General features: G+C 50.0%; 1 protein-coding gene across 5 annotated transcripts in view; it reads right to left on the reverse strand.

The window, feature by feature from the left end:
* Positions 1 to 26,416, reverse strand: part of RYR1 (ryanodine receptor 1) — a 225,696-nt gene that overhangs the window by 40,068 nt on the left and 159,212 nt on the right. For 4 of the 5 annotated variants that reach the window (XM_083454661.1, XM_083454659.1, XM_083454660.1 and 1 more), the window contains 12 exons: positions 25,586 to 25,756; positions 22,940 to 22,999; positions 22,646 to 22,783; positions 21,555 to 21,667; positions 19,612 to 19,708; positions 18,317 to 18,423; positions 16,218 to 16,269; positions 15,032 to 15,106; positions 13,230 to 13,329; positions 11,131 to 11,210; positions 9,033 to 9,109; positions 5,886 to 5,959 (listed from right to left, as the gene is read on the reverse strand). In XM_083454661.1, coding sequence (XP_083310787.1) covers positions 5,886 to 5,959; positions 9,033 to 9,109; positions 11,131 to 11,210; positions 13,230 to 13,329; positions 15,032 to 15,106; positions 16,218 to 16,269; positions 18,317 to 18,423; positions 19,612 to 19,708; positions 21,555 to 21,667; positions 22,646 to 22,783; positions 22,940 to 22,999; positions 25,586 to 25,756 — 1,144 coding nt within the window. Of the gene's footprint in view, positions 1 to 4,679; positions 4,698 to 5,885; positions 5,960 to 9,032; positions 9,110 to 11,130; positions 11,211 to 13,229; positions 13,330 to 15,031; positions 15,107 to 16,217; positions 16,270 to 18,316; positions 18,424 to 19,611; positions 19,709 to 21,554; positions 21,668 to 22,645; positions 22,784 to 22,939; positions 23,000 to 25,585; positions 25,757 to 26,416 lie in introns of all 5 variants that reach the window. The other variant, XM_083454657.1, reaches the window with a different exon arrangement.

The following is a 26,416-nucleotide window of genomic DNA, read 5'->3' on the forward strand; positions in this document are numbered from 1 at the left end:
GGCGATCTGTTGAAGACTCACGCTGACGTTTGCTCTGATTGAGTGCTCAAAAGTGGGGTTTTTTCAGGGCCTACAACTCCCATGATTCCTAGCTAACAGGACCAGTGGTCAGGGATGATGGGAATTACAGTCCAAAACATCTGTCGGGGATGCCTGCCCTAGAGCGTTGTGTTTTTTGAAAGAGTGAAACGAGTTACTACAAGGATGACTTACAGAAGAATGAAAAGAACAATATACAGTAGTCAATAGGAGACTACTACTAGGACAGCACTTTCAGCCAAGAAAAACGGCCAAGACATACCTTACAACATTAATATACTGCATAAACAGAGGGCTTAGCCGCACTTCCTCTCGTCCCGCTGCTTCCCCCCCGGGAGGAAAACTGCTCTTTAGCACACAATCGGAGCAAATGGCAATTCTGCCCCCGCCCCAATTTGACGTTTGCTCCCCATCTTGTACTAAATAGTGGGTTTTCCCTTGGAAAGGAGTGGGCCAAGGAGAAAAGGGCTTGGACCCATGCTTTCTAGGCGAGGGACAAGCAGACGTGTCGACGAGGCCGGAGTTACTAAAAGGACAATCCAGCTCCATCTTAGCATACCCAAAAGCAGCATGTGGTTATTGGGTGTGAAGTACATCATCCCTACAAATACTTTATGATTTTATCGCACATGTATTCTGCAGCATCCTAGGAGCAAAAATCACCAAAGCAGTCATTCCAAAATTGCCACGCTGCTAATAAAGAGGTTGATGTTACTACAGTGCTACTACCTGGTTATTCTGTAGTGCCCTTTGAAGTATATGACTCTGAAGATGCTCAGCCATTACAATATAGCTTGGTTACATCACCATCATCACCATTCTTACAGTCGTACCTCGGAAGTCAAACGGAATCCATTCCAGAAGTCCGTTCAACTTCTAAAACATTCGGAGAAACCAAGGCGAGGCTTCTGGTCGGAAGCTCCTTCAGCCAATCGGAAGCTGCGGAAGCAGCGTCGGATGTTCTGGTTCCAAAGAACGTTCACAAACCGGAACACTCATTTTCCGGGTTTGTGGCATTCAGGAGCCAAAACGTTCGAGTCTCAAGGTGTTCGTCAACCGAGGTAGGACTGTATTCATTAATCACCTTCTAAACCACTGTCTCAAGGTGATCTACATATAGGATAATTTTTTAAAAAAGTTTACACCCCCCAAACTATAAAGATGATGTGTAGCCATCACAAGCACTGCAGGTTTAATTTTTACAAGTACAGTGGTGCCGCGCAAGACGAATGCATCGCAAGACGGAAAACCCGCTAGACGAAAGGGTTTTCCGTTTTTCAATGCGCTTCACAGGACGAATTTCCCTATGGTCTTGCTTCGCAAGACGAAAATGTCTTGCGAGTCTTGAGATTTTTTTTCGCTCCCCACCCCCTTTTTCTAAGCCGCTAAACCACTAATAGCCTTTTAGCAGCTAATCTGCTAATCCCTTAAGCGCCTTTAATAGCCTTTAATAGCCGCTAAACCGCTAATAGCGCTAATCTGCTAAGCCGCTAATAGGGTTGCTTCGCAAGACGAAAAAACCGCTAGTGGAAGAGACTCGCGGAATGAATTAATTTCGTCTTGCGAGGCACCACTGTATCATTAGCACCTTGTCATTGTTGTAGACCCCAGGGTGCTCATTCTAACACTGCATTTACTGGGATAATGAAGATGTTACAGCGTGGTTACCAAAGAAGGCATCACAACAAGTATATCACACTTCAGCTCGGCAACGTTTCCACACCACAGGGCTACCGCTCAGTTATTATGTCATGATGACACTCGCACACACCCCACAGATATAAAGCACAATACACACGACCCTTTTCAATATATGAAACCACAGGACATGCCTACGTAGATACTAAGAAAAACCACGTTTCTGCAGCAAATTATTGCAAAGATGCCGCATTCCTTACTGAAGAACTTGTTGCAACAACACAACCAGACAGTTACGCTTACACCTTGAGTTGTTACTATTCCACATACAGTTAACACAGACTGAGGTCACATTTGCTGAGTAACTGGGCCAGGGTTTCCTAAACTTGGGTCTGCAGCTGTTGTTGGGCTACAACTGCCATCATCCTTGGGTAGCAGGACTAGCGATGATGGGAACTGTAGTCCAAAAAAAAGCTGGAGACCCACGTTTGGGAAACCCTGAACTAGGCTCTCGCTACAAGCAGAGTGGAGCCCAGGAGAAGGGTCAGAAATGGTGTGTCTACACTTGACCCCACTGCAAATTGGCTGGGAGGGCAATGTTTCCAGGGGCAGAGATGGTGGATTCTGACCAACATCTTATTGGCTACTCCAGATTGACAGAAGCCCAGCAGGGTGGCTTCCTGGTGACCTTTGCAAGGTCAAATACTTTTCTTTTTTGGGGGGTGGGATGGGAGGGGAGTGTTGGTATTTATAAGAGCACAAGCCTGGAGACCACGATGAAAGCGTTTGGGTGGGTGAAGGGTGTGCAGTTAGTGTGTGCTCAGCACCAATGGTGCGTGTGTGTGGGGAACGGGTGGCCTTTGGAAGGGTTGAGGTATCTTTTGCAGTTGGAGGGCATGCGCCAGATAAGAGCTGAGAGACAGAGACTTTCCCTGGCTGGCCCCACCCCACCCGAGACTGATCAGAACCCCCTCCAGCCAGCCGGGCAATGAGGGGTGGGAGAAAAGGCTGACGTGGGGTTTAATGGAAAGCATGCTTACTGAGGTCCTGGTGGCATCTTCAGAAGAAGGCCAGGGAACTCTCCAAGGTCCTGGAGATTTCCCCACCCTCCCACAACGGGGAAAAAGAGAACAACGAGAACACAGCTTGTTCCCGACGCAGCGCTGATTTAACATGTCCTGTCAGTGCAAGGGTTCTGCATGTGCCGCAGGATGGCCTTGTCCCCCGTAAGCCCCCCTAGATCTGTCCTTGGGGTTCCCCCAACTCTCTGAAGCAGATCTGGAGAGGGCATGGAGCCTGCGGGTGGGAGAGGGGGAGGAGACACATTGCACAGCCTGACCTCCTTGCACTGACAGGACGAGGGAGTTGGATACTGCCCTGTTCCTCCTCTGTTTAGCCAGCTTGCGACTTGAAAGCAAAAGCTTCTCTGGTGCCACCACTCGAAGGAGACAGCTCTGAAGTCATCTAACCTCTCAGGCCTCCGTGTCTGATGTGTCACCTTAGGACAAAACAATGCCAGCCTGCCCAGTCCTAGAGATATAGTGGAGCTGGAAGAGATCCTGACGATCCGCTGGTCCAATCCCTTGCAATGCAGGAATAGGCAGCCGTCTCATACTGGAATTGAACCTGCAACCTTGGTGTTATCAGCATGACAGCTGAGCTATCCTGGCTATATATCCAGGCATTCTGCTCTTGCTTAGTCAACAGACAATGTACCGTATTGTTTGCTCTATAGGACGCACCCGACCATAGGACGCACCTTGTTTTAGAGGGAAAGCTGCGCAGCGCCTCTCCAGCGAAGTGAAGCCAGGAGAGCGAGAGGGGTCGGTGCGCACCGATCCCTCTGGCTCTCCAGGCTTCAGTGAAGGCAACCCGAAGCCTCCGGAGCGCGGCAGGAGCTCCCCCACTGCGCTTCGGAGGCTTTGCGTTGCTATCGCCAAGCCAAGGAGCCTGCATTTGCTCCATAAGATGCACACACATTTCCCTTTCATTTTTGCAGGGGGAAAAGTGCGTCTTATAGAGCGAAAAATATGGTACCTCTTGCTTGCTACACTACAAACCCCTGGGAGTTGCAGCACACAATGTGTTGGACATCCCTTAAGAACGAAGAGCATGGCTGATGGATCAGGCCTAGCTATGTGGCTGGTGACTGGGGGCGGCTGCCAAGACCACATAACACCGGTCTTGAAAGACCTACATTGGCTCCCAGTACATTTCCGAGTACAATTCAAAGTGTTGGTCCTGACCTTTAAAGCCCTAAACGGCCTCAAAGGCCCAGTATACCTGAAGGAGCATCTCCACCACCATCATTCTGCCTGGACTCTGCGGTCCAGCACCGAGGGCCTTCTGGCGGTTCCCTCACTGCGAGAAGCAAAGCTACAGGGAACCAGGCAGAGGGCCTTCTCGGTGGTGGCGCCCGCCCTGTGGAACAGCCTCCCACCAGATGTCAAAGAGAAAAACAACTACCTGACATTAGAAGACATCTGAAGGCAGCCCTGTTCAGGGAAGTTTTTAATGTGTGACATTTTAATGTATTTTTAATCTTTGTTGGAAGCCGCCCGGAGTGGCTGGAGAAACCCAGCCAGATGGGCGGGGTACAAATAATAGATTATTATTATTATTATTATTATTATTGCATTTTGATATTGCGGCAACCACTCAGATGCCTTGCGAGGAAGCTCTCAAGCGGGACGAGCACAAGAGCCCTCTCCTCTACAGTGATTTCCATCAACAGGCCTTTCATAAATATTACTGAACGTGAAGGCAGATCGTAGCCAACACCTTCCAGATGCCCAGGACCTAACGGAGCACCGCGCACTAAGCCAGGGCAGCAGGGGATGGGGGTTCTGATCAGTTTTCAGCCTTGAACCCACCAGGTTAGAAAGAGAAACTGGCAAAACTAAATAAATAAACCAGGCCAAGAAACTGACCATTAAAAGGGAAAGGGGGGGGGGAAAGTTAACCCAAAGCAAAACTTAACCCAAAGCAAAAGGATTATTTACCACTTTCACGTATGATGACTGAGGGAGGGGCATCAGGGACACCAGGAGAGGGGAGGGGGAGGGAAGAGAAGGAGGGAGGGGGAGAGAGGAGGTGAGTGAAACACGTCACAGCAAAGAAGGAAAAGGAGATGATTAAAAATAGTAAAAACAAAAAACAAAAACCCAGCGTGTATTAAAACGACATTAATGTGGAATGAGACCAGAGAACCCGAGGTGAAGGGAGTCGAGGTGGAGGGAGGTGAGAGTCCATTATTGATTTGTGAAATCTCAATTAATCCACGTCTCACCAGGAGGAAGCTGTGAACACAAAGAGAAGATGCGCAGAGCACTGGGAAGGAAGAGGCTACCGGGGTCAGGGTGGGGGGAGAAGGGAACGAACCCTGGGCCAGGATCGTGCCCAGTCAAATCCTGGCACCCAGTATTCCTGTGGGACTGAAACCCTTAACTTGCGCCCCTTCCGAGGGATGGGGAGAGAACTGGCCAGTCCAGCTAGAAAGCCCCCTTGCACAGAGGCATGGATTAGCCATGCCCAGGAGGCCAGGCTTTCAAATCAGACCCCACGCTCCCTCTCCACCTCCCCACAGTAACCCATGGGCCACTCTGCTTCAGGGGCCAAGAGGAGGGAAAGGGTTTCCCAGCAAATGAACCGGAAGCTGGAGGCAGCAGTGGCGTAGCGTGGGGGGTGCAGGGGGGGCCGGCCGCACCGGGCGCAACATCGGGGGGGGGGGCGCGCTCGCACTCGCAGCTCTCTGCCCCTACCTGGCTCACTCACTCTCTCTCACTGCAGTGCTGGCTGTGTGAATCCGATCCGAGCCGCCGGGTCGCCGCCCACTGTGGAGGGGAGGGTGCCAGGCGTGCGGTGCGGTGCGGAGAGAGAGCGAGGGACTATCTGGGGGAGGGACAGTGCAGCGGGGGGGGGGCGCAAATTACTTGCCTTGCCCCGGGTGCTGACAACCCACGCTACGCCACTGGGAGGCAGGTTTCAGAAAAGGAGTATTTTCTGGCCATTGTAAAAAAAAAAAAAAGTTGGTGGGTGGCGCCAGGTGTCAGCAGCCATTGTGAGAAGCAAATATTGAAAGGGCTGCCTTTTGGAGTTTGCCCTGCCCAACCGCCCTGTGGGGCAGGAGAGCCGATAGGAATAGGATGGCCTAGTCCTCTGAAAGCCTTGCTGCCGAGCCTCCAAGTGGGGGGCGGGCGGGGACTTACTCGTTCCGTCCTCCGTCACCATTCCCAAGCCTTCAGCTTTGTTTTGCCTCTCAAAGGCGTTGAGGTCCAGCACACTGTGGGAAAAGAGGAGAGAGGGTGAGCAGAGCCAGCCAACGGGAGGTGTCAGGAAGCAGGTCAGAAATAACTCACATGGCTTCAGCAAAGCTAACTCTATTCAAAGAAACAAGGCAGCGCAGGGGGACAGACCTAGAGAGCACAGCAAGCCTTCGATACGATAATCTTTATTATCATTGTCCCATACAGAAACAACGAAATTGAAAATCTACATCAGACATTCAGAAACCCACAAGCCTGCTATCCCAGCCTGGTTAGCCCTCTAAAAACTCTGATACCCCATAATTAAATACAATATACTCCCATATAGACTACCTTACACTGCGTTTAAAACCAAAATCGCATTTGGATAGAAACTGTTTCTCAGGCGGCTAGTCCTAGTCTTTATAACCCTGGACCTTCTTCCAGAAGGCAGAAGCTGAAAGAGATCATTTCCGGGGTGCGCACTGTCCTGCGCTATCTCTGCAGCTTTCTTATGGCACCTGGAAGCATAGATTTGATCCAAGGTGGGAAGAGTGCACCCAATTATTCTCTCTGCAGTCTTTACAACCCTGGACAGCATTGTTTTTCCCCTGACCGTGCAGCTCCCAAACCACACACAGACCATAAGTTAATACACTCTCAACAGTACAATGGTAAAATGCCATCAACAGGTCCTTTGAGAGATTATTTTTCCAGAGGATTCTCAGAAAATATAATCTCTGCTGTGCTCTCTTCATCAGGTCTTTTCTGTTTTCTCCCCAGGTGAGGTCATCTCTCAACTCCATTCCCAGAAATTGAAACACCGAGACCTGTTCCACACCCTTCCCCTCAATAATAAGTGGCTGAATATTCAATTTACATTTCCTAAAGTCCACAATAATCTCTTTTGTTTTCTTTAAGTTAAGGAGTAAGTTGTTTTTCCTGCACCACTCCCCCAACTGCTCAACTTCCTTCCTATAGGCCGCCTCCCCCTCTCCAGCCGTGATTAAACCAACCACTGTTGTATCATCTGCAAACTTAATGATCTTATTATTGGGGTATTTGGGGGCACAGTCAGCTGCATAGTGTATAGAGTATAGAGGTGTATAGACTGTATAGAGAGCCAGTGTGGTGTAGTGGTTAAGAGCGGTAGTCTCGTAATCTGGTGAACCGGGTTCGATTCCCCGCTCCTCCACCTGCAGCTGCTGGGTGACCCTGGGTGACTTCTTTGAAGTCTCTTAGCCCCACTCACCTCACAGAGTGTTTGTTGTGGGGGAGGAAGGGAAAGGAGAATGTTAGCTGCTTTGAGACTCCTTAGGGTAGTGATAAAGCGAGATATCAAATCCAAACTTTTCTTCTTCTTCTTCTTCTTCTTCTATATAAAAGCCTTCCTGAGATAAAGCAGGTTATCTCCCGCTTGGACTACTGCAATGCGCTCTACGTGGGGCTACCTTTGAAGGTGAACTACAACTAATCCAGAATGCGGCAGCTAGACTGGTGACTGGGACTGGCCGCCGGGACCACATAACACCAGTCCTGAGAGATCTGCATTGGCTCCCAGCCGATTTCCGAGCACAATTCAAAGTGTTGGTGCTGACCTTTAAAGCCCTAAACGGCCTCGGTCCAGTATATCTGAAGGAGCATCTCCACCCCCATTGTTCTGCCTGGACACTGAGGTCCAGCTCTGAGGGCCTTCTGGCGGTTCCCTCACTGCGAGAGGCCAAGTTACAGGGAACCAGGCAGAGGGCCTTCTCGGTAGTGGCGCCCACCCTGTGGAACGCCCTCCCATCAGATGTCAAAGCGATAAACAACTACCTGACATTCAGAAGACACCTGAAGGCAGCCCTGTTCAGGGAAGTTTTTAATATGTGACATTTCAGTGTATTTTTCATCTTTGTTGGAAGCCGCCCAGAGTGGCTGGGGAAACCCAGCCAGATGGGCGGGGTACAAATAAAAAATTATTATTATTATTATTATATGACAGAACCTGTCCCTGTGAGGCAGTTGTGGGGACTAAAGGTCCCTGCCTTCCCACAACTTCCTAAGCCACCTCCTCCAATTCCTTCAGAAACAATCTGAGGCTTCGCTGTCTTGCCTGTCTTAGCTCTGCCCTCTTCATCCCTCTTCTGGTCCTGGGAGACTAAACCCCGTTATACCTCCTCCTCCTCCCGGTCTTCTCCCTCTGACTACTCATTGTCATCCCACCACCACTCGCTGGGCTCTGAGCCTTCTTCCCTTCAGGGTTCCTCAGCTGATGTCTCCTTCTACTTCCTCCAGTCCATGACCGGAGAGCAGAAAAAGTCGGAGGGCCAAAAGATAGTAACTGCAGCAACAGCTGGAAAGGCATCGTCACAGGATTCTGGCTACAGCGCAAATGTATTGCAGTTTCAAAGTTGTTTTCTCTGGGTCAGACTAAATGTGGCGCAGCAGCTACCAGCAAGCCTGTCATGTTCAGCACCGTATGTGTGTGGTGTCTCAGTATTTTTTAACTATTTATCTAGCTAAGAAACAAATGAAAACATTCTCATATTTCTTTAGGTTTTTTTGCAACTCAGGCTTGCAGACTGAAGCCTCTGAAAGGCAAAAAATATGACTTTGATAATATATGGTGCTGCATTACCTCTTATGAGAATAAATCTAGCCACACAATAACTGTTCCATTGACCCCTGGCAATTTTCAGAGAGACTCTTTAAGTTAATATACTTTACCTTACATTGTACACTAGCGCAACACTTGTGCTGTGAATCTGTTTTCTGTTAATGTTGTCACTATGACTGTTACCTGTGTGTTTTGAAAACCCTCAGGCTTGTTTGTAGGCTAGTTCCAGACAGTGCTTTGAAACACAGTTCCATTCGCTGGACACTGACGCTTACAATTCTAACATTTTGCCATCTGATGAAACCGTTCCAGTTTTGCCAAGCATTCTTTAGGAAATTAATTTGATCCAGCGTTAGCCGTTTCTTCTGGGTTTTATAAACCTCCTGCTGTTTGAATGCATTTACAGGGCCGTGGTATTTTCTTACAGGGTTTTGCGGTTCGGAAGCACTCAAATAAATAAAAAAGCAGAAGCATAAAAAAGGTAAAAAGAAGAACAAAATGCTTCTACACACCTGCATGTCTGCATCAGGGCCTGGAGGCTCAGGAAAAATCCCACCTCATGTTTCTCCTTCAGATAATCCAGCATTTTCTGAGGACAGGGAGAAAGTCAGCATGGGGAGGGGAAGAGAAGGCCCACTTCTGGCTCTTCCGAGCACAAAACTACATGTTAAAGACGTTGCATTAGATGTGTATTCACAGCAGGTGTGTGTTTTTAATGGCAGCCATAAAGAGAGTGAAATCCAGACCAGGAACCCTTTCCATCCACACCACGACCCCAACAACAAAACCCCTTCCCAAAATGGGAGCAACTCAGTTCTTACCAAATGAAACCTCCCCGGAGTGCCAGTTTGTGACCGTGGGTGCCTGGGAGCTGTGGGCATCATGTGCATGCATGGCCCTGGCACTGAGATTTGTGGGTGCCCGGCCCCTTCATGGGGAATTTTGTGGGTGCCCGGGCACCCAGGGAGTTGGCACCTAAGAAACCTCCAGGTGCATATTGTGCTCTTGGAGGCTTTAGTTTGGCCAAAATTGGGTATGTGCTTTCAGTAAGGTAAAGGTAAAGGTACCCCTGCCCGTACGGGCCAGTCTTGACAGACTCTAGGGTTGTGTGCCCATCTCACTCAAAGAGGCCGGGGGCCAGCGCTGTCCGGAGACACTTCCGGGTCACGTGGCCAGCGTGACATCGCTGCTCTGGCGAGCCAGAGCCGCACACGGAAACGCCATTTACCTTCCCGCTAGTAAGCGGTCCCTATTTATCTACTTGCACCCGAGAGTGCTTTCAAACTGCTAGGTTGGCAGGCGCTGGGACCGAACAACGGGAGCGCACCCCGCCACGGGGATTCGAACCGCCGACCTTTCGATCGGCAAGCCCTAGGCGCTGAGGCTTTTACCCACAGCGCCACCCGCGTCCCATGTGCTTTCAGAGTTAATGCTAAATACATTACTTCTGGTAAATGAGGCACTGTAGCCACTGGAGGGCTGTGGAAATTTGTGTCCCAGGCTTTTTAGACTCGTTGACCTATGAACTATCTGAAACCAAATGGGTGCTTTGGTTTCCAGATGTGAAATGCATTGGCAATATTTTCTCCTGCCGCACTACAGTGGACCCTCTGGATATGAATTTAATTTGTTCTGGGGGTCCGTGCACACCCTGAAAAATCCGCACCCAGAGGCGCCGCTTCTGCGTATGCATGCGGCACGATAGTGTGCTTCTGTGCATGTGCGCAGAGCACTTCTACGCATGCGCGAGTGGTGAAACCTGGAAGTATACTTCCGGGTTTGCCGGTTTCGCAACCCGAAGTTTATGTTACTCAAGCGTAACGTAACCCGAGGGTCTACTGTATTTAGTGCAAATTCGGAACAAACAACAACCCGCAGAAAAACCCGATTGACATTTGCCCCGATCCAGTGGTAAAGGGTGGGTTTGCCAGGGAGGGGAGGAAGTGGTGAGGAAAGTGGAAGTGTGGATGGGCATCCAGTTCAAAGCATGTTTCTATATGGAGTAAGAAATGGGAGATGAGTAAAGGAGGAGTAAGTGACGAGTAAGCCTTACAATAAGTTAATATCAACTTAAACAATAAAAAGGTAAAAGGTAAAGGTACCCCTGCCCGTTCGGGCCAGTCTTGCCAGACTCTAGGGTTGTGCGCTCATCTCACTCTATAGGCCGGGAGCCAGCGCTGTCCGCAGACACTTCCGGGTCACGTGGCCAGCGTGACAAGCTGCATCTGGCGAGCCAGCGCAGCACACGGAACGCCGTTTACCTTCCCGCTGGTAAGCGGTCTCTATTTATCTACTTGCACCCAGAGGTGCTTTCGAACTGCTAGGTTGGCAGGCGCTGGGACCGAACGACGGGAGCGCACCCCGCCGCGGGGATTCGAACCGCCGACCATGCGATCGGCAAGTCCTAGGCGCTGAGGCTTTAACCCACAGCGCCACCCGTGTCCCAACTTAAACAATAAAAATGGCTAAAAAAGCAGTTTCATAAAAGAGATCTACCTTTAATTACAAAAACCATGAGGTAGTGGTTAAATACACAACTTAGCACATCGCAACAGTATGCAGCAATTTAAACTCAAATCAGCCTTGCATCTCCCTCCCTGGTCCTCCTACCTGCTGCACTTCCTCATTGCCGCCATTCAGGATGGAGATGCCCAGCTTCAGGGTAGAAGATACCATAGCGCCAGGCTCCCCTGCAGAGACAGGGAAATGATTTATTACACTGGCATCTGTGCAGAAGGGAAAGGGAACTCCAATGCTTGCCGGAGGGGCTACAACTCCCATCCTGGCTACTGGCCACGCTGCCTGGGGCTGATGGGACTTGGAGTCTGGCAACATCTGGAGGTTCCCCATCCCTGCTATGTAGCTTGGAGCTCAGGCGCATGAAGGAGCACCTCCTCTCCTTGTCTGCATCAGCCCATGCTCTAAGATCTATGTTCTGAACTACCGTATTTTCCCGTGTATAAGACGAGGTTTTTTTACCCAGTTTTTTAGGTTTTAAAACATGGCTCATCTTATCCATGGAATAAAGGTAAAGGTAAAGGTACCCCTGCCCGTACGGGCCAGTCTTGACACACTCTAGGGTTGTGCGCTCATCTCACTCTAGAGACCGGGAGCCGGCGCCATCCGCAGACACTTCCGGGTCACATGGCCAGTGTGACATCGCTGCTCTGGTGAGCCAGCACCAGCGCAGCACACGGATGCTTTCGAACTGCTAGGTGGGCAGGAGCTGGGACCGAAAGACGGGAGCTCACCCCGCCGCGGGGATTCGAACCACCGACCATACAATCGGCAAGTCCTAGGCACTGTGGTTTTACCCACAGCACCACCCGCGTCCCTATCCATGGAATACAGCAATTAAATATATAAACAGATGTGGTACTTGCACTACCAGTCGTAGCTCCTGGCAGTGGCGAGCCGCAGGGCTTCCGTAGTCTGCTTGCCTCCTCCCACTCAGCCCACCCTACAGCTGGGAGGGAGTCTGTAGGGGGTCCGTTTTTTGCGTGTGGTGTCGTCGCATGGCTCCATTTGTGCGCAGGCAGTGCAACGTTACACAGGAGGAGTGTGGCGATCGAAGTAATATTCCCCCCCCCGCGCCTTTCACATCAGTGAAACATCACGCCTTGCGCTCCTGCTGTGTAACGTTGTGCTGCCCGCAAACAAATGGAGCCGTGCAAAGATGCCACACAGAAAAAACGGATCGCAGAAACCACCTATCAACTGCCCGATCACTGCCAGCGGCTGCTAATCACATTCCCGATTGCTGCAACAAGAGCATCTGTCTACTGCCTGCCGCAGCGGCAATTGAGAAGATGATTGGCGGCTGATAGTGGTGAACGGCCAGCTGATAGGGAGTTTCTGAAATGCAAGCGGTTGTGTGCTGCATTCTGGCGGTGAGAGATTTTGACACACACGGCCCAGCAATCAACCGGCCAATTGCCGCTTACAATCTCGGGCTCACGCTTCGTTCCTGTAGGTGAGCTATTTTCACCCCCCCATAGGTAAAGGTAAAGGGACCCCTGACTGTTAGGTCTAGTCGTGACCTACTCTGGGGTTGCAGTGCTCATTTCGCTTTACTGGCTGAGGGAGCTGGCGTACAGCTTCTGGGTCATGTGGCCAGCAGGACTAAGCCGCTTCTGGCGAACCAGAGCAGCGCACGGAAACGCCGTTTACCTTCCCGCCGGAGCGGTACCTATTTATCTACTTGCACTTTGACGTGCTTTTGAACTGCTAGGTTGGCAGGAGCTGGGACCGAACAACGGGAGCTCACCCCGTCGCGGGGATTCAAACCGCCGAACTTCTGATCGGCAAGTCCTAGGCTCTGTGGTTTAACCCACAGCGCCACCTGCGTCCTTCACCCCCCCATAACCCCCCAAAAGCTCCTTTTCTAAATTTTGAGGCCCCCAAAATAGGGGTCGTCTACTACATAGGGGCGTCTTATAGACAGAAAAGTACGGTATTTGATACGGCAGCCTAGGAACTCCACATGTTTCTGTAGCCCTGTACTGTCTGTGTCCACAGGATTGCCAGCATGGAATCTGACCAGGATCCTAGGACCCACAGCGGGTTTCTAGCTGGGCCTTGTAGCTGAAGAATGGGAGGAAAGCTTCTTCACCCCCAACAACCTCATCCAAGGCCTCCCAACATGGGAAAGCTGAACCCTGACAAGGGATCCAGGGGGACGGTGGAGAGGAAAAAGGGCCGCTTCTGACCTTTGCAGGCGCTAATCATCTGCAGAACCATCTCGGCCGCCCCACGGTTGTGCAGGCGGGACTGCTGATAAAGGAGCTTCTGCTTCTCCATCTCCTTTTCCTGCAAGGAGGCAAGACAGTGTGGACTGAGGCAGGGCTGCCTTAAGCATAGGCGGCGCTGGGGTGCAAAGATCTGCCCGGCACCCCCCCCCCAGGTTGCCCAGTCCCAGGAGGGATGAGCTGGCCAGCCACCTCAGCATCTTGCTGGCTTGCTCGCCCCCAAACATACGATGCAGATGGGTGGGTTCTTCCCTGGACTCAACTCTCAGGCCCCAGACTCTCGGCCTGGTGCCCCTGGGAGCCCGGAGCCTGGGTGCCCCACACCCCTAGCACCTATGGGTAAGACGCCCCTGAACTGAAGGCTGGAGGTCAGTGTCAATCATCATTTCCTCGAGGGCTGCCTACACTTCTCCCTCTTAGTTAGGAAAGCCGCTTCTTGCACCACCAGGGCTGCTGTGCAAGGGAGGGCAGGCTGGAGGGCCGGCCACATGGCTCCAGCCGGAGAATCCATGTCTCTGGGCCTGGGAGGTCAGGTGACCCGATCTGGCGCCACCAGCTGATATAAAGCTTTCAAAGTGGCTCCTTTCCTTACGATACGATACGATATCTTTATTGTCATTGTCCCTTGCGGAACAATGAAATTGAAAAACTATATAAAACTACATAGAAACTACATAAAACTACCACAAAACTACATAAAACTACCACAAAACTACATAAAACATTCAAAACCCCCTAAAAAAACTCTAAAACCCCATTTTAAAATACACTATACTACAGAGACCCCTTATGCTGCGTTTAGAACCAGAATTGCATTAGCGTAGAAACTGTTTTTCAGACGGCCAGTCCTGGCCTTTATAACCCTATACCTTCTTCCAGAAGGCAGAAGCTGAAAAAGATAATTTCCGGAGTGCGTACTATCATGTGCTATCTCTGCCGCTTTCTTATGGCACCTGGCAGCATAGATTTGATCTAAGGTGGGAAGAGTGCACCCAATAATTCTCTCTGCAGTCTTTACAACCCTGGATAGCATTGTTTTTCCCCGAGCAAGGTCACTGGTGTTCACCTCCTAGGCCTAAATGCCCATCACAGCCAGCCTTGTTTGGAAGCCAGTGAGCGTTGGTGCACTGGCCAGTTTTTGGAACGGTATGCACAACCGCTGAGTTGATCCCCAGATTAACAGCTTGGTCCTGACCGCAGTCTTCAATTTTAGCACTGTTTCTCTGCCTTCTTTTGCAAGGTACCTCACCCACTCCAGGGTGGACCAGGAAGGTATACATTGGAACAGTGAAGATACAATTGTCCCACTAACCCAAGATGGCAACTGCAGGTGTACGTTTGCTCAATCAAGTCTCCCTTGGTACCTGCAGCATCTCCTCCTCGTGTCTCCTCACCCCACCCCACCCCACATTGCAATTAGGTCGAAATAACAAAGCACACTGTGATTTTGCAAATGAAACAATCTTTTAAAGGCCAATAGGTCATAGGAGAATGGTTGACTGATGGGAAGTTGTATAACCTCCCCGCAAACAAATCGTGAAAGGTGTTCAGGGAAGAGCAGGCATTGTATAACCTCTGCACAAGCTTTTCGTGCAAACACATCGGAGCGAATAATGGTCAGTCAACAGGTTGCCTGAAAGTTGCCCAAGACTTTGCAAACGTACACCCAAGTTTCTGGAGGTTTGAGAACGAGTGGTCAAATGTTTGCTGAAAGTTCAGAAACCTCTTGGGGCGGCTGGGTGCGTGGGGGGTGGGTCCTTTACCTCGAAGGGAACCTCAGCCTCTTCCCCTTCTTCGCCATTTTCTTCACCTTCTTCTCCTTCGTTGATGTGGCAACTCTGGAGTCCAGGAGACCAAAGGATAAGAGGGATGAGCACGTAAACAAAAAACACCGTCACACATCGGAACTAGCGACAGAACCTCAGAGCTCTTTGCGGCTTGCTCTAGAGAAGGCACGTCCAACAGGTAGATCGTGATCTACCAGTAGATCACTGAACATCTGTGGTAGATCACTGGTAGATCGCTGGCTCCCCCCCAAAAAGCTCTACAACTTTGACCTGAACCCCACAAAACAGGGTTTCTGCTCCTAAAAAAAGCTCAAAAACTTTGACCTGACCCCCCCCAAAAGGGGTAGATCACTGCCAGTTTTTAACTCTGTGAGTAGATCACAGTCTCTGTGAGTAGATCACAGTTGGCCACCCCTGTCAGCTCTTGATTCAATAAACCTACTACTCCCTAGCCAGCTGCTGCGGGCCTCTCAGAGAGGCAAACATAGCTCACTAACCTCCATTTGTCCACAGGGGGATTTGGCGAAAGTCATCTCTGAGTAACAAGCTGGCGTTTACTGATACTAGCACAGCAACCTCCCCCAACCCAGTGCCCTCCAAATGTGTTGGGCCACAACTCACATCAGTCCCAGCCAGCAAGCGCTCTGATGTTTTCTCCCACATTTTCTGCATGCCAGATTACATGTTGAAAGGCACAGGAGTAGGATCAATAAAAAGGGGTGGCAAACATCACGACAAGCTTCAGTCCTCCTTCTGAGGCCTCTAACGTGCCATACAATTAAAACACACCATTTTCAACAGTCATGGCTTCCCCCTCAAAGAATCCTGGGAATTGTAGTTTGTTAAGGGTGTTGAAAACTCCTATTCCCCTTACAGAGGTACAATTCCCAGGCAGATTTAACCATCAACCCTTCTTCCCAGGGAACTATGGGAATTGTAGTTCTGTGAGGGAAATAGGGGGCCTGCTCTCAGGACCCTCAGCAAACCACAGCCCCCAGAATTCTTCCAGGAATTTTGGCTGTTTAAAGTGGTGTAATAGCACTTTAACTGAATGGTGTGGCTGTGGTCTGGGAACGATCACCCATTACATCTTTCTTTTGGAGAAAAAACAGATTAAAATGGCTGAAAATGGTGACCCGGGGCATAGTGGCCTGTCTCTCACCTTTGCCATGATGTCAGCATATGCCATATACAGATAGTCTTCGTCCAGTTTGCTGAAACAAAACAGAGGAGGCTCAGGTTCTATGCGCTGAAACTGGCCTCTCCATAACGCTTGCTCCCAGTATTTATTTCATCGTGCTTTTAAATAATAATGATATTGCAGGCAGAGAAGAGCATCTCACAGTTACTAATCCAAAATCATAATGCAAAGATGTGGCTCACATTATAAACTAAGGGGAATGATGAACGTGGTTCCCACAGCATAATTAGGCTGTCTACTTTTCGACAAACTTGCTTCCTTGCAACAGATTTGCTCATGTTCAGACATAGGCATTATCCCTGCATTCCAAATTCTAAAGAACCATTCTTTTCCCCCTTTTTTTGGGTGTGTGTGTGTTATAATCTTTTTTATTGAGTTTTAATTCAATAACATTTAAATTCAAACATTAAACATCACCATCACCATTTAGGATTCCCTGAATCCTTAGACTCCGCTCCACCTTTCTACCATTTTCAATCTTTTTCAACCACTTCACACATTTCCTCTATTTTTCTTAAATCATTCATTTTTACCTTAGCATTAGTCAAATCCTGCCAAAGATTTTAGCTGTTTACAGTGTTCTCTTAAGTGAGCTTTTCCCGTTCCTTCTTAAAGTTTCTCTCCTAAAGAACCATGCTGACCGGGCGTGGTGGAGAGAGATCCTTTTTGTGTGGAGGGATCAATGTCTCCTAGCTACGATAGCTACCGTATTTTTCGTTCTATAGGACGCACATTTTCCCCTCCAAAAATTAAGGGGAAATGTGTGTGCGTCCTATAGAGCGAATGCAGGCTGCGCCGCTAAGCCCAAACCCAGAACAGGAAGACGGAGCACTGTGGAGGGCTCCGTCTCGCTGTTCTAGCTTGGGGATGGCTGCGTGCAAAGCCTCTCCAGGGCAGCGGGGTGCCTTCACCCTGCTGTTCTACTGAGGCTAGCAAGGCTGTTCCCAAGCCAAGCTCCGTCTCGCTGCTCTAGCTTGGGGACGGCTGTGCGCAAAGCCTCTGCAGGGCAGCGGGGCGCTGCGCTCCAAAGGCTTCAGGGATCTTTGAGGCTGGCGGTGGGGGAAAGCAGCGATTCCCCCCACCGCCAGCCTCACAAGCTCTGGTGAATGTACCTTGAACACACCTTGTTTTAGAGGGGGAAAACAAGAAAAAAAAATTTCCCTGTTCTCCCCCTCCTATGGTCCGGTGCGTCCAATGGAGTGAAAAATACGGTACGCTCTGCCTCCACAGATGGAGGCAGGAATGATTCTGAATACCAGTTGTTGGAAGCCACAGAAAGGGAGTATGCTCCTGTCTCGGGTCCCGTTTGCCAGCTGCTGACAGGCATCTGGTTGGCTGCTATGAGAACAGGATCCTGGACTTAGATGGGACATTGGCCTGATCCAGCACGCTCTTCTGATGTTCTTAATGCTCTGGCTCAATATAAATAAGTTGGAGTTCTTATTAAACACACAGAAAAGCGTTTGGAGTTCTTGGAAAACGCACAGAAAAGCTCAAGATACACATTGATCTACCCACACTTAGTTGTTACCTCTGAGAAACGTAGAAAATAACAGGATATATTTATACAAATTCTTCAGACTTGCACAACCCCTTAAAAATTAGCTGATGAAGGTGAAACAGGGCCCTGTTTCCATAAATGACTTCTGATTTCTGCTCAATGATTGAAACTAAGACCTTTGCGTCGAATCTGACTATGGACTGAACATGAACTTATCTCTACTCATAAACTCTTATCTCTAATTCTGTAACGAATTATTGTGTTATACATATCCTTATGAGTTTGAGATCTCTGCCTGAGTTTGTAATATCTATTTGAGCTTGTAATCCTTGTCAGAATGCATACTTTTGAATGGATTAGTTTTTGTTACAATTGACTATTGATTTACGCGTAGGGACCACTCCCACTACTGAAACTTATATTGGCCTGAGTTCTTGGTGTGCTTTTTTTCTGGATCAATATAAGGCAGCTTCCAGTGTCCCTAGCCTCTTTATCCCGTGCCCAGCGAGAAAGTCCAACCTGGCTCCGATCCCACACATGCACCCTGCCTGCGACTCACGTCTTCTCAGTCAGCGCTGTCCTGCTGAAATGCAGAATGAGCTGATGCAAAGGATCTGGTTTCTTTTCAGCCTCTTCTTCTTCTTCTTCTTCCTCCTCCCCTGGTTTCTACATTCCATCCCCCCGGCAAGAACAAAAGGGAAACAGTGTTAGAGGTTAACAATAACAATAACAATAACAATAATTTATTTATACCCCGCCCATCTGGCTGGGTTTCCCCAGCCACTCTGGGAGGCTTCCAACAGAGTATTAAAACACAGTACATTGGTACCTCAGGTTAAGTACTTAATTCGGTCCGGAGGTCCGTACTTAACCTGAAACTGTTCTTAACCTGAAGCACCACTTTCGCTAATGGGGCCGCCTGCTGCCGCCATGCTGCCGGAGCACAATTTCTGTTCTCATCCTGAAGCAAAGTTCTTAACCTGAGGTACTATTTCTGAGGTACTATTAACCTGAGGTACTATTTCTGGGTTAGCAGAGTCTGTAATCTGAAGCGTATGTAACCTGAGGTACCACTGTAGTCTGTTAAACATTAAAAGGTTCCCTAAACAGGGCTGCCTTCAGGTGTCTTCTAAAAGTCTGGTAATTGTTTTATCTCTTTGACATCTGGTGGGAGGGCGTTCCACAGGGCGGGTGCCACCACCAAGAAGGCCCTCTGCCTGGTTCCCTGTAACTTTGCTTCTCGCAGGGAGGGAACAGCCAGAAGGCCCTCGGAGCTGGACCTCAGTGTCTGGGCAGAACAATGGGGGTGGAGACGCTCCTTCAGGTATACTGGGCCTTTGAGGCCCTTTTAGGGCTTTAAAGGTCAACACCAACACTTTGAACTGTGCTCGGAGCAGCTGTCTCCTAGTGTGTATGGGATTCCTGATGCTATGATAGTAATGGGGGGAAGAAAACCATAGAAAAGCCTCTTCCTGGGAGGCGACAGAAAAGGGAACCCCCCGGGCATAGCACCTGGTGTGCATATATATGGAAACATGGGAGGACTAGAAAACTCAGTGGCTCATTCCACACCCGGCTCAGCACCTCTCTTGTTCTCCCTCCCAGGAAGGGCATGCCAGACCCAATGATGTCTCTTCCATTCCTGCTATTAAACTGAAGCCAGAACACTGCTCTTTGCTGCCAACGAGCCAGGCATATAGAGGACTTCCACCACAGAGCTGCCAAGCGGTACATGCCCCCCTGCGTGTGTGCATGTGTGCGCACACACACACTCAAGGCACCCAGCTTTCCATTTAATGCTAGAACTTCAGGCTGCACGTAGCATTTGGTTCCCATTCTTTCCCCAGGACTCACCGACAGGTCGTCAATCATCCTGTCTTCAAAGGGGTGCTCTTCGGTAAGGATCCAGGACAGCTTGTAGCTCTCCAAGTACATGTTGCAAGCCCGGTGCCTGGAAAGCAGATGGGAGCAGGTCAGCCATTAACCCAGCTCTGCCCTGCCTGCTTCACATAGTGAAGAGGTGCACAGGAGCAGGGTACCATTCTTGCAAGATCAGTTTGCCCCATATGTGCCCCCTTGACTATGTTAGGATTTTTATCCATCCATGCTGCTCTAGCAGTAGCGCTATGTTTTGTGTATATCATGTGAGTGAGTGAGCGTGAGACAGGAAGTCTCAGTACTGTTGGAAGTTGGTTTTACTTCTGAAAGTGTTGTTTTTCTGCACTGGTGCTCAGAGAGCACAGACATGCTGATGGATTCTCTGTATATAGGTAAAGGGATCCCTGACCCTTGGGTCCAGTCGTGGCGCTGTGGGTTAAACCACAGAGCCTAGGACTTGCTGATCAGAAGGTCGGCGGTTTGAATCCCCGTGACGGGGTGAGCTCCCGTTGCTCTGTCCCTGCTCCTGCCAACCTAGCAGTTCGAAAGCACACCAGTGCAAGTAGATAAATAGGTACCGCTCCGGCGGGAAGGTAAATGGTGTTTCTGTGCGCTGCTCTGGTTCGCCAGAAGCGGCTTAGTCATGCTGGCCACATGACCCGGATGTTGTACGCCGGCTCCTTCGGCCAATAAAGCGAGATGAGTGCCACAACCCCAGAGTCGGCCACGACTGGACCTAATGGTCAGGGGTCCCTTTACCTTTTACCTATCCAGGCATGTAGAATGCTGAGATGGGATAGCTTAGTCAGTAGAGAATGAGATTCTCAAACTCAGGGCCATGGGTTTGAGCCCCATGTTGGGCAAAGACATGACCCTTGTGATCCTTTCGAACTCTATAATTCTACGTGGGTTTTCAGCTTATCATTGATTTTAATTATTATTATTTTTAATTTTTCAAATGGCTGTTTTCAATTGTTTTTTCTTTTACTGGTGAAATCACCACCCTCTTTTCGTAAACCGCTTTGAGGTTTTATTGCAATGCAGCGGCATATAAATCTTATGGAATAAATAAATAATTCCCTCCCCACCCCATGGCACAGCCAGCTAGTGGTCACAGCAATTACATAAATAAATTTTTATTTATACCCCGCCCTTCCCGGTTCAGAAAACCGGGCTCAGGGCAGCTAACAAAAAATTTAAAATACTTAATTGATGCAACAAAAAACAGCTTAGAAGACAGTATAAAACGGGAATAACAATAAATTCAGAATTAAAAAATCGATTTAGGGGGAAAATCCATCCAATAAACATTAGATGATCACCAGGGCTAGCTGGCTAAATTAGCCCTATTTGGGCCAGTGAGGAGACCAGGGGAGAATTAGCTGTGGGATCCCAGAGTGGGTAATCTTCATAAAAAGGGGAGGGTGAGGGAAGGAAGGAGAATAAAAGATCAGGCTGAATTCAAATTAAAGGCCAGGTGGAATAGCTCTGTCTTACAGGCCCTGCGGAAGGAGGTTAAATCCTGCCGGGCCCTGGTCTCATGGGACAGAGCATTCCACCAGGTCGGAGCCATCACTGAGAAGGCCCTGGCCCTGGTGGAGGATAATCTGACTTCCTTAGGGCCCGGGACCTCTAAACTATGATTATTCATGGACTCCTAAAAAAAGTCTCCTAAAAAGGTGGACCATGAAGAGCTTGGGGGCATGCGAATAACGAGTTTCTGTGGCCACCAGGTTCATATCTGCTTTGATAATAAAGATTGTGCAAGGAGGGTCCTCTGCGGGGCAGGCCATAAGTGCCTGTGTGGTCACAGAGACCTCCCGAACCCACAGCTGGGATGCCGGAGGGTTTGCGTGGATCGAGCCTAATACAACTCAACAGGCTGGAGCTCAAAACCTCTCCAGATCACCACAACTCACCTGGGCAGGTTGTAGAGGGGCGTCATGCGGAAGCAGGCCACCACGGCTCGCCGCCGTTGCTTGGAGAGCAGTTTGTGCCACACGGCCTTCTTTGACTTGTAAGGATGCTCCGTCTGTGGGGTGTATACAAATCTCACTGGGGCTGGAGGGCCGGGAGACTCCCCCAATCATTTCCCACCTACTTTCCGCTCTCCCTTTCCCAGCATGCTTCCTCCCTCTGACCCCTTGTCTCTGAGGGATCTCATGAAGGTGGCTGGAGGCTTCAGGGCAGAAAATCGTTTGCAGGTGTCTACCAGGGCACCTCTCCATTCTTAAGGAAATCAGCCCTGAGTGCTCAATGGAAGGACAGATCCTGAAGCTGAGGCTCCAATACTTTGGCCACCTCATGACAAGAGAAGACTCCCTGGAAAAGACCCTGATGTTGGGAAAGATGGAGGGCACAAGGAGAAGGGGACGACAGAGGACGAGGTGGTGGGACAGTGTTCTCGAAGCTACCAGCATGAGTTTGTCCAAACTGCGGGAGGCAGTGGAGGACAGGAGTGCTTGGCATGCTCTGGTCCAATGGATCACAAAGAGTCGGACACGACTAAACAACAACAACAACCAGGGCACAGGTGCTGTAGTTCAGCCACAGAACACCTGCGCTGCCTGCAGAAGGTCCCAGCTTCAGTCTCTGGGAATCTCCAGGTAGGGCTAGGGAGGCCCCATGCCTGAAACCTGGGACAGCCACTGAAGGTCAGTGTAGATGTTACATAGCTGGATAGATTCAGAGTGAGGCAGCTTTCTATACTCCTGTTCCACCCATGTCAGATCTGTGGAGCCGATTCCAAGTGCACTAGAGTTAACTAGACAGCCCCAAAGGGAACTGAACTGCCTTCTGCAGCTATCCTTTCAAGCTGTAGATGTTTTAATGAACTCCTCTGTAGGGAGCTCTATGTTCAACGAAACAGCAGAAGTGATGGCAACCGGTTAAAAGTTGAAGGCCCTTACCCAGGTGAGCCACTTAACAGTTGCCTAGATCACCTGCTGGTTAAATCTGGCCACATTCTTCTGCCTGCTAAACCCAGCTTGCCAGCTTTCTCCGCCTGTACCTGCTCCAGGTGGTAGAGCACAGCCGAAACCTCCTGAACCCGTTTGACAATCTTCTCCGGATTGTTGCAGTCCTCAGCTTTGCCAGACATCTCCTTGTAAAGGGCCATCTGCCAGCGCATGGACGAGGAGTTCTCACACTGCAAGGGGGAAAAAAAGATGGGAGTCACTGCAGTTGAGAAAGACAGGCGCCCCTCATTCAGGGTAAGGAGGCCTGACTTGCTCCCTCAATAGTCTGGGAGCTGTATTTTGAATTTGCAAAGATCTCATTCCTCAAGCATCCTTGTGACACTCACCTTGCCCTGGAGGTGCAGGTTGTTGTTGAGGAATTCACGTACCTCTTCATCAGTGTCTTTCTGTAAGGAGATTGAAAGAAAGAGGACGCCTTCATATGAGCAAACGAGAGCGGCAACAGTCACGCCTGATATTATTTGGCAACAAGTACCTGTGATCTGTATGGGACACGGGTGGCGCTGTGGGTAAAAGCCTCAGTGCCTAGGCCTTGCCGATCGAAAGGTCGGTGGTTCGAATCCCCGCGGCGGGGTGCGCTCCCACTGTTCGGTCCCAGCGTCTGCCAACCTAGCAGTTTGAAAGCACTCCCGGGTGCAAGTAGATAAATAGGGACCGCTTACTAGCGGGAAGGTAAACGGTGTTTCCGTGTGCGGCTCTGGCTCGCCAGAGCAGCTTCGTCACGCTGGCCACGTGACCCGGAAGTGTCTTCGGACAGCGCTGGCCCCCGGCCTCTTTGAGTGAGATGGGCGCATAACCCTAGAGTCTGTCAAGACTGGCCCATACGGGCAGGGGTACCTTTACCTTTACCTGTGATCTGTACTGTACACACATGCTTATGGTACTATATTTATTATTATGATTATGATTATTGACTACATTTATAGCCAAACGTTCGTCCAAATAAGGGTTATTCTTGCCTGCTGCCTGGTTGGCACTGACCCGAGACAGAGCCTTCTTGGTGGTGGCTCCCTGTCTGTGGAATGCTGCCCCAGGTGAAGGGCACCTGCCTCCCTCAATACAGAAGAAAGTTAAAAACATTCCTGCTTACCCAGGCATTTAATATCTGAGAGATACTGGCCACGGCAACCACGAAATTAATAACTGTGAGGGTATGTGATTGTTTTTAAATGTTTTTTGATGTTCTAAATGTGTCTGAATGTTTTTTGATGTTTTCACGTACAGTGGTACGTGTTCAGGGAAGTTTTTAATCTGTGATATTTTACTGTATTTTTGTTTCTATGGAAGCCGCCCAGAGTGGCTGGGGAGGCCCAGCCAGATGGGCGGGGTACAAATAATAAATTATTATTATTATTATTATTATTATTATTATTATTGTGGTACCTCTGGTTACGAACTTAATTCGTTCCGGAGGTCTTTTCTTAAGCTGAAGATGTTCTTATCCTGAAGTGCACTTTCACTAATAGGGTCTCCCGCTGCGTGCACGCACCTCTAGCACACGATTTTCGTTCGTATCCTGGGGCAAAGTTCGCAATCAGGAGCAGCTGCTTCCGGGTTAGCGGATGTTGCGTAAGCCGGTGCAAACACCTGGCTGGATTGCCTGAGTGAACCTTTTCTGTCCGGACAGCCACTCACCCGTGGCTGTCTCAATCGCTAGCAGAATCTGTCAGTGGCCGTTTCTTAAACTTCTTCCAGCAAAGAAGCTCTTTGACGCCTAGTCTCCTCCTACTCTCTCTGCGCGAAAGCCTTCTGCGCAAGGAGGGCGTAGGCAGCGGAGGACCCCTACTCTCCCCGCTGGTCCCCGGCAAGGAGTCATGGGACCGCCTCGCCGCTTCCCCCATCTGCCACCCTTCTCCACTGGTGCTACGCTGATTCTCTTCCCCAGAAGATGGGCTGCCTCTCCCAATCCCGGGACGCTCTCCGGAATCCCTCTGGATTTTGCTCTCTCCCTCCGGCACTGATGGCAGTTCCCTGACAGTGGAGCTCGTAACCTGAAGCGTTCGTAACCAGAGATACCACTGTATGTTTTTATTCAATTTTAATTTGTACTTTAAAAAATATTGTTGCTGTTTACCACCCTGGGCTCCTTTGGGATGAAGGGCGGGATGCAATTTGGAAACAAATACAGTGGATGCTCGGGTTGCGAACATGATCCATGTGTGATGCACGTTTGCAAACCGCAGCATTCACAACCCGTACCTGCGCGTCTGCACATGCACAGGTTGCGATTCAGCGCTTCTGCGCATGCACAAAGCGTGATTTAGCGCTTCTGCGCATGCGCGACCGCTGAAACCCGGAAGTAACCCGTTCCGGTACTTCCGGGTTTTGGTGGTCCGTAACCCGAAAAAAACGCAACCTGAAGCGGCTGTAAGCTTGTTGAGAGCAGTAAAGAGTTAATCTGCTGTGCCTCGGAGCTGAGGGGAAGAGCTTATCAGGCAGGACGTGACGTAAACAGCCTGCTATGCTGTCTGTGTTCTGGGGAAATCGAAAGCAGTTGTTGAACTGCCCAGCTCAGGGAGGAAAGGAGCTGGGAAAATGCAGCTACACTCCGATGGATGCTGATCTGTGTATATATGTGTTTTCGGAACAATACAGAACTTGTGACACAGGAGTCGACGTCTCCGGAGTCATCCCTTATCACACGCACGACGCTACGCTAATTCTGCCGATGATTTTACGACCTACAGAGGCCCGCTCAGAGGGGAAGTGTGCCGGGCGCCATTAGACCATAAATCTGTCCGAGGAGATTTATTGGAAGAGACCGAACTCAATTAATAACAAAGCTGAGGTATGACTGTATACTCGTATTTCATTATAATTTTTTTATTCTAAGTCCTCTTCCTCCAGCACTGGCAAGAAAGCTGACCATTGGGCCCCCATTAGCTTTGGGAGACTGGGAACCCCACTTCCAAACCTCCCTGTGTGAAAGAGGCAGATCATTATTCCCATGCCCCCCCCCACAACCTTCTCACCAGGGCATAGCGTATCTTGGCCAAGTTGATCAGCTCCTGGTCCGTGGGGGAGCACATGTTCAGGCCAATGGGGAGCATCTTCTTGAGCGTGGCCACGATGAGCGACGTCTGCACGGAATAGCGGTCCCCCCGCCGCTTCTTCTTGGTCCGCTCCTGGTCCGAGCCACCCGACTGGGGGGAAGGTTAGGAGAGGGAGACAAGGGGAGTTAACACTGTGCGGGGAGTTGTGCCTGGGGGACCGGCCACTCGGGCTATCCTACGGCATGCCAAGAGATCAGCTGGGCAAAAGCTTAACGGCCAAGCGCCGCTCTGAGGATTCAGTGAGGTTTGGGGTGCGGAGGTGGGAGGTGGGGTCTAAAGGCTCCCCCCGTGGGAGAATGACGGGCGAGTGTTTTCCTTCGCGGGAAGAGGAAGAGGAAGAAGAACCCCCAGCAATGGCGAACGTTGTTCCTCGCACAAAGGCACTCCACAGGGGTAGACGTACTTTGTGGTCTGCTCCAAATGTAGGAAGGTTTTTATTACGTGGAATCTTGAAATGGGGGGGGTGGGGGTTGGAGGGAAAATACGCCCATTGTTACTTCTGAGGTGCTCTGCCAGGGGTGCATGGATCAAAAACCCGCAAGCATGCACCGGCTTCTTGATCCATAAACTGGAGACGAAGGAAATGCTCACACCGGGTGACTTCAGAAGGAGCAATGCACGTGGTTTTCACCCTACATGAGAGCCGTCCTCATGTACGGAAAACGTCGTGTACGAATCAGCCTTATGGGGATGAGAAGGAGGCAATGGGGGGTGGGGTGGGGGGGTGGGAGTCTGGGATCCAGCGCATGG

The sequence above is a fragment of the Podarcis tiliguerta genome (genome assembly GCF_965153285.1).
Source record: "Podarcis tiliguerta genome assembly, chromosome: 8".
In the NCBI taxonomy this organism is placed as follows: domain Eukaryota; kingdom Metazoa; phylum Chordata; class Lepidosauria; order Squamata; family Lacertidae; genus Podarcis; species Podarcis tiliguerta.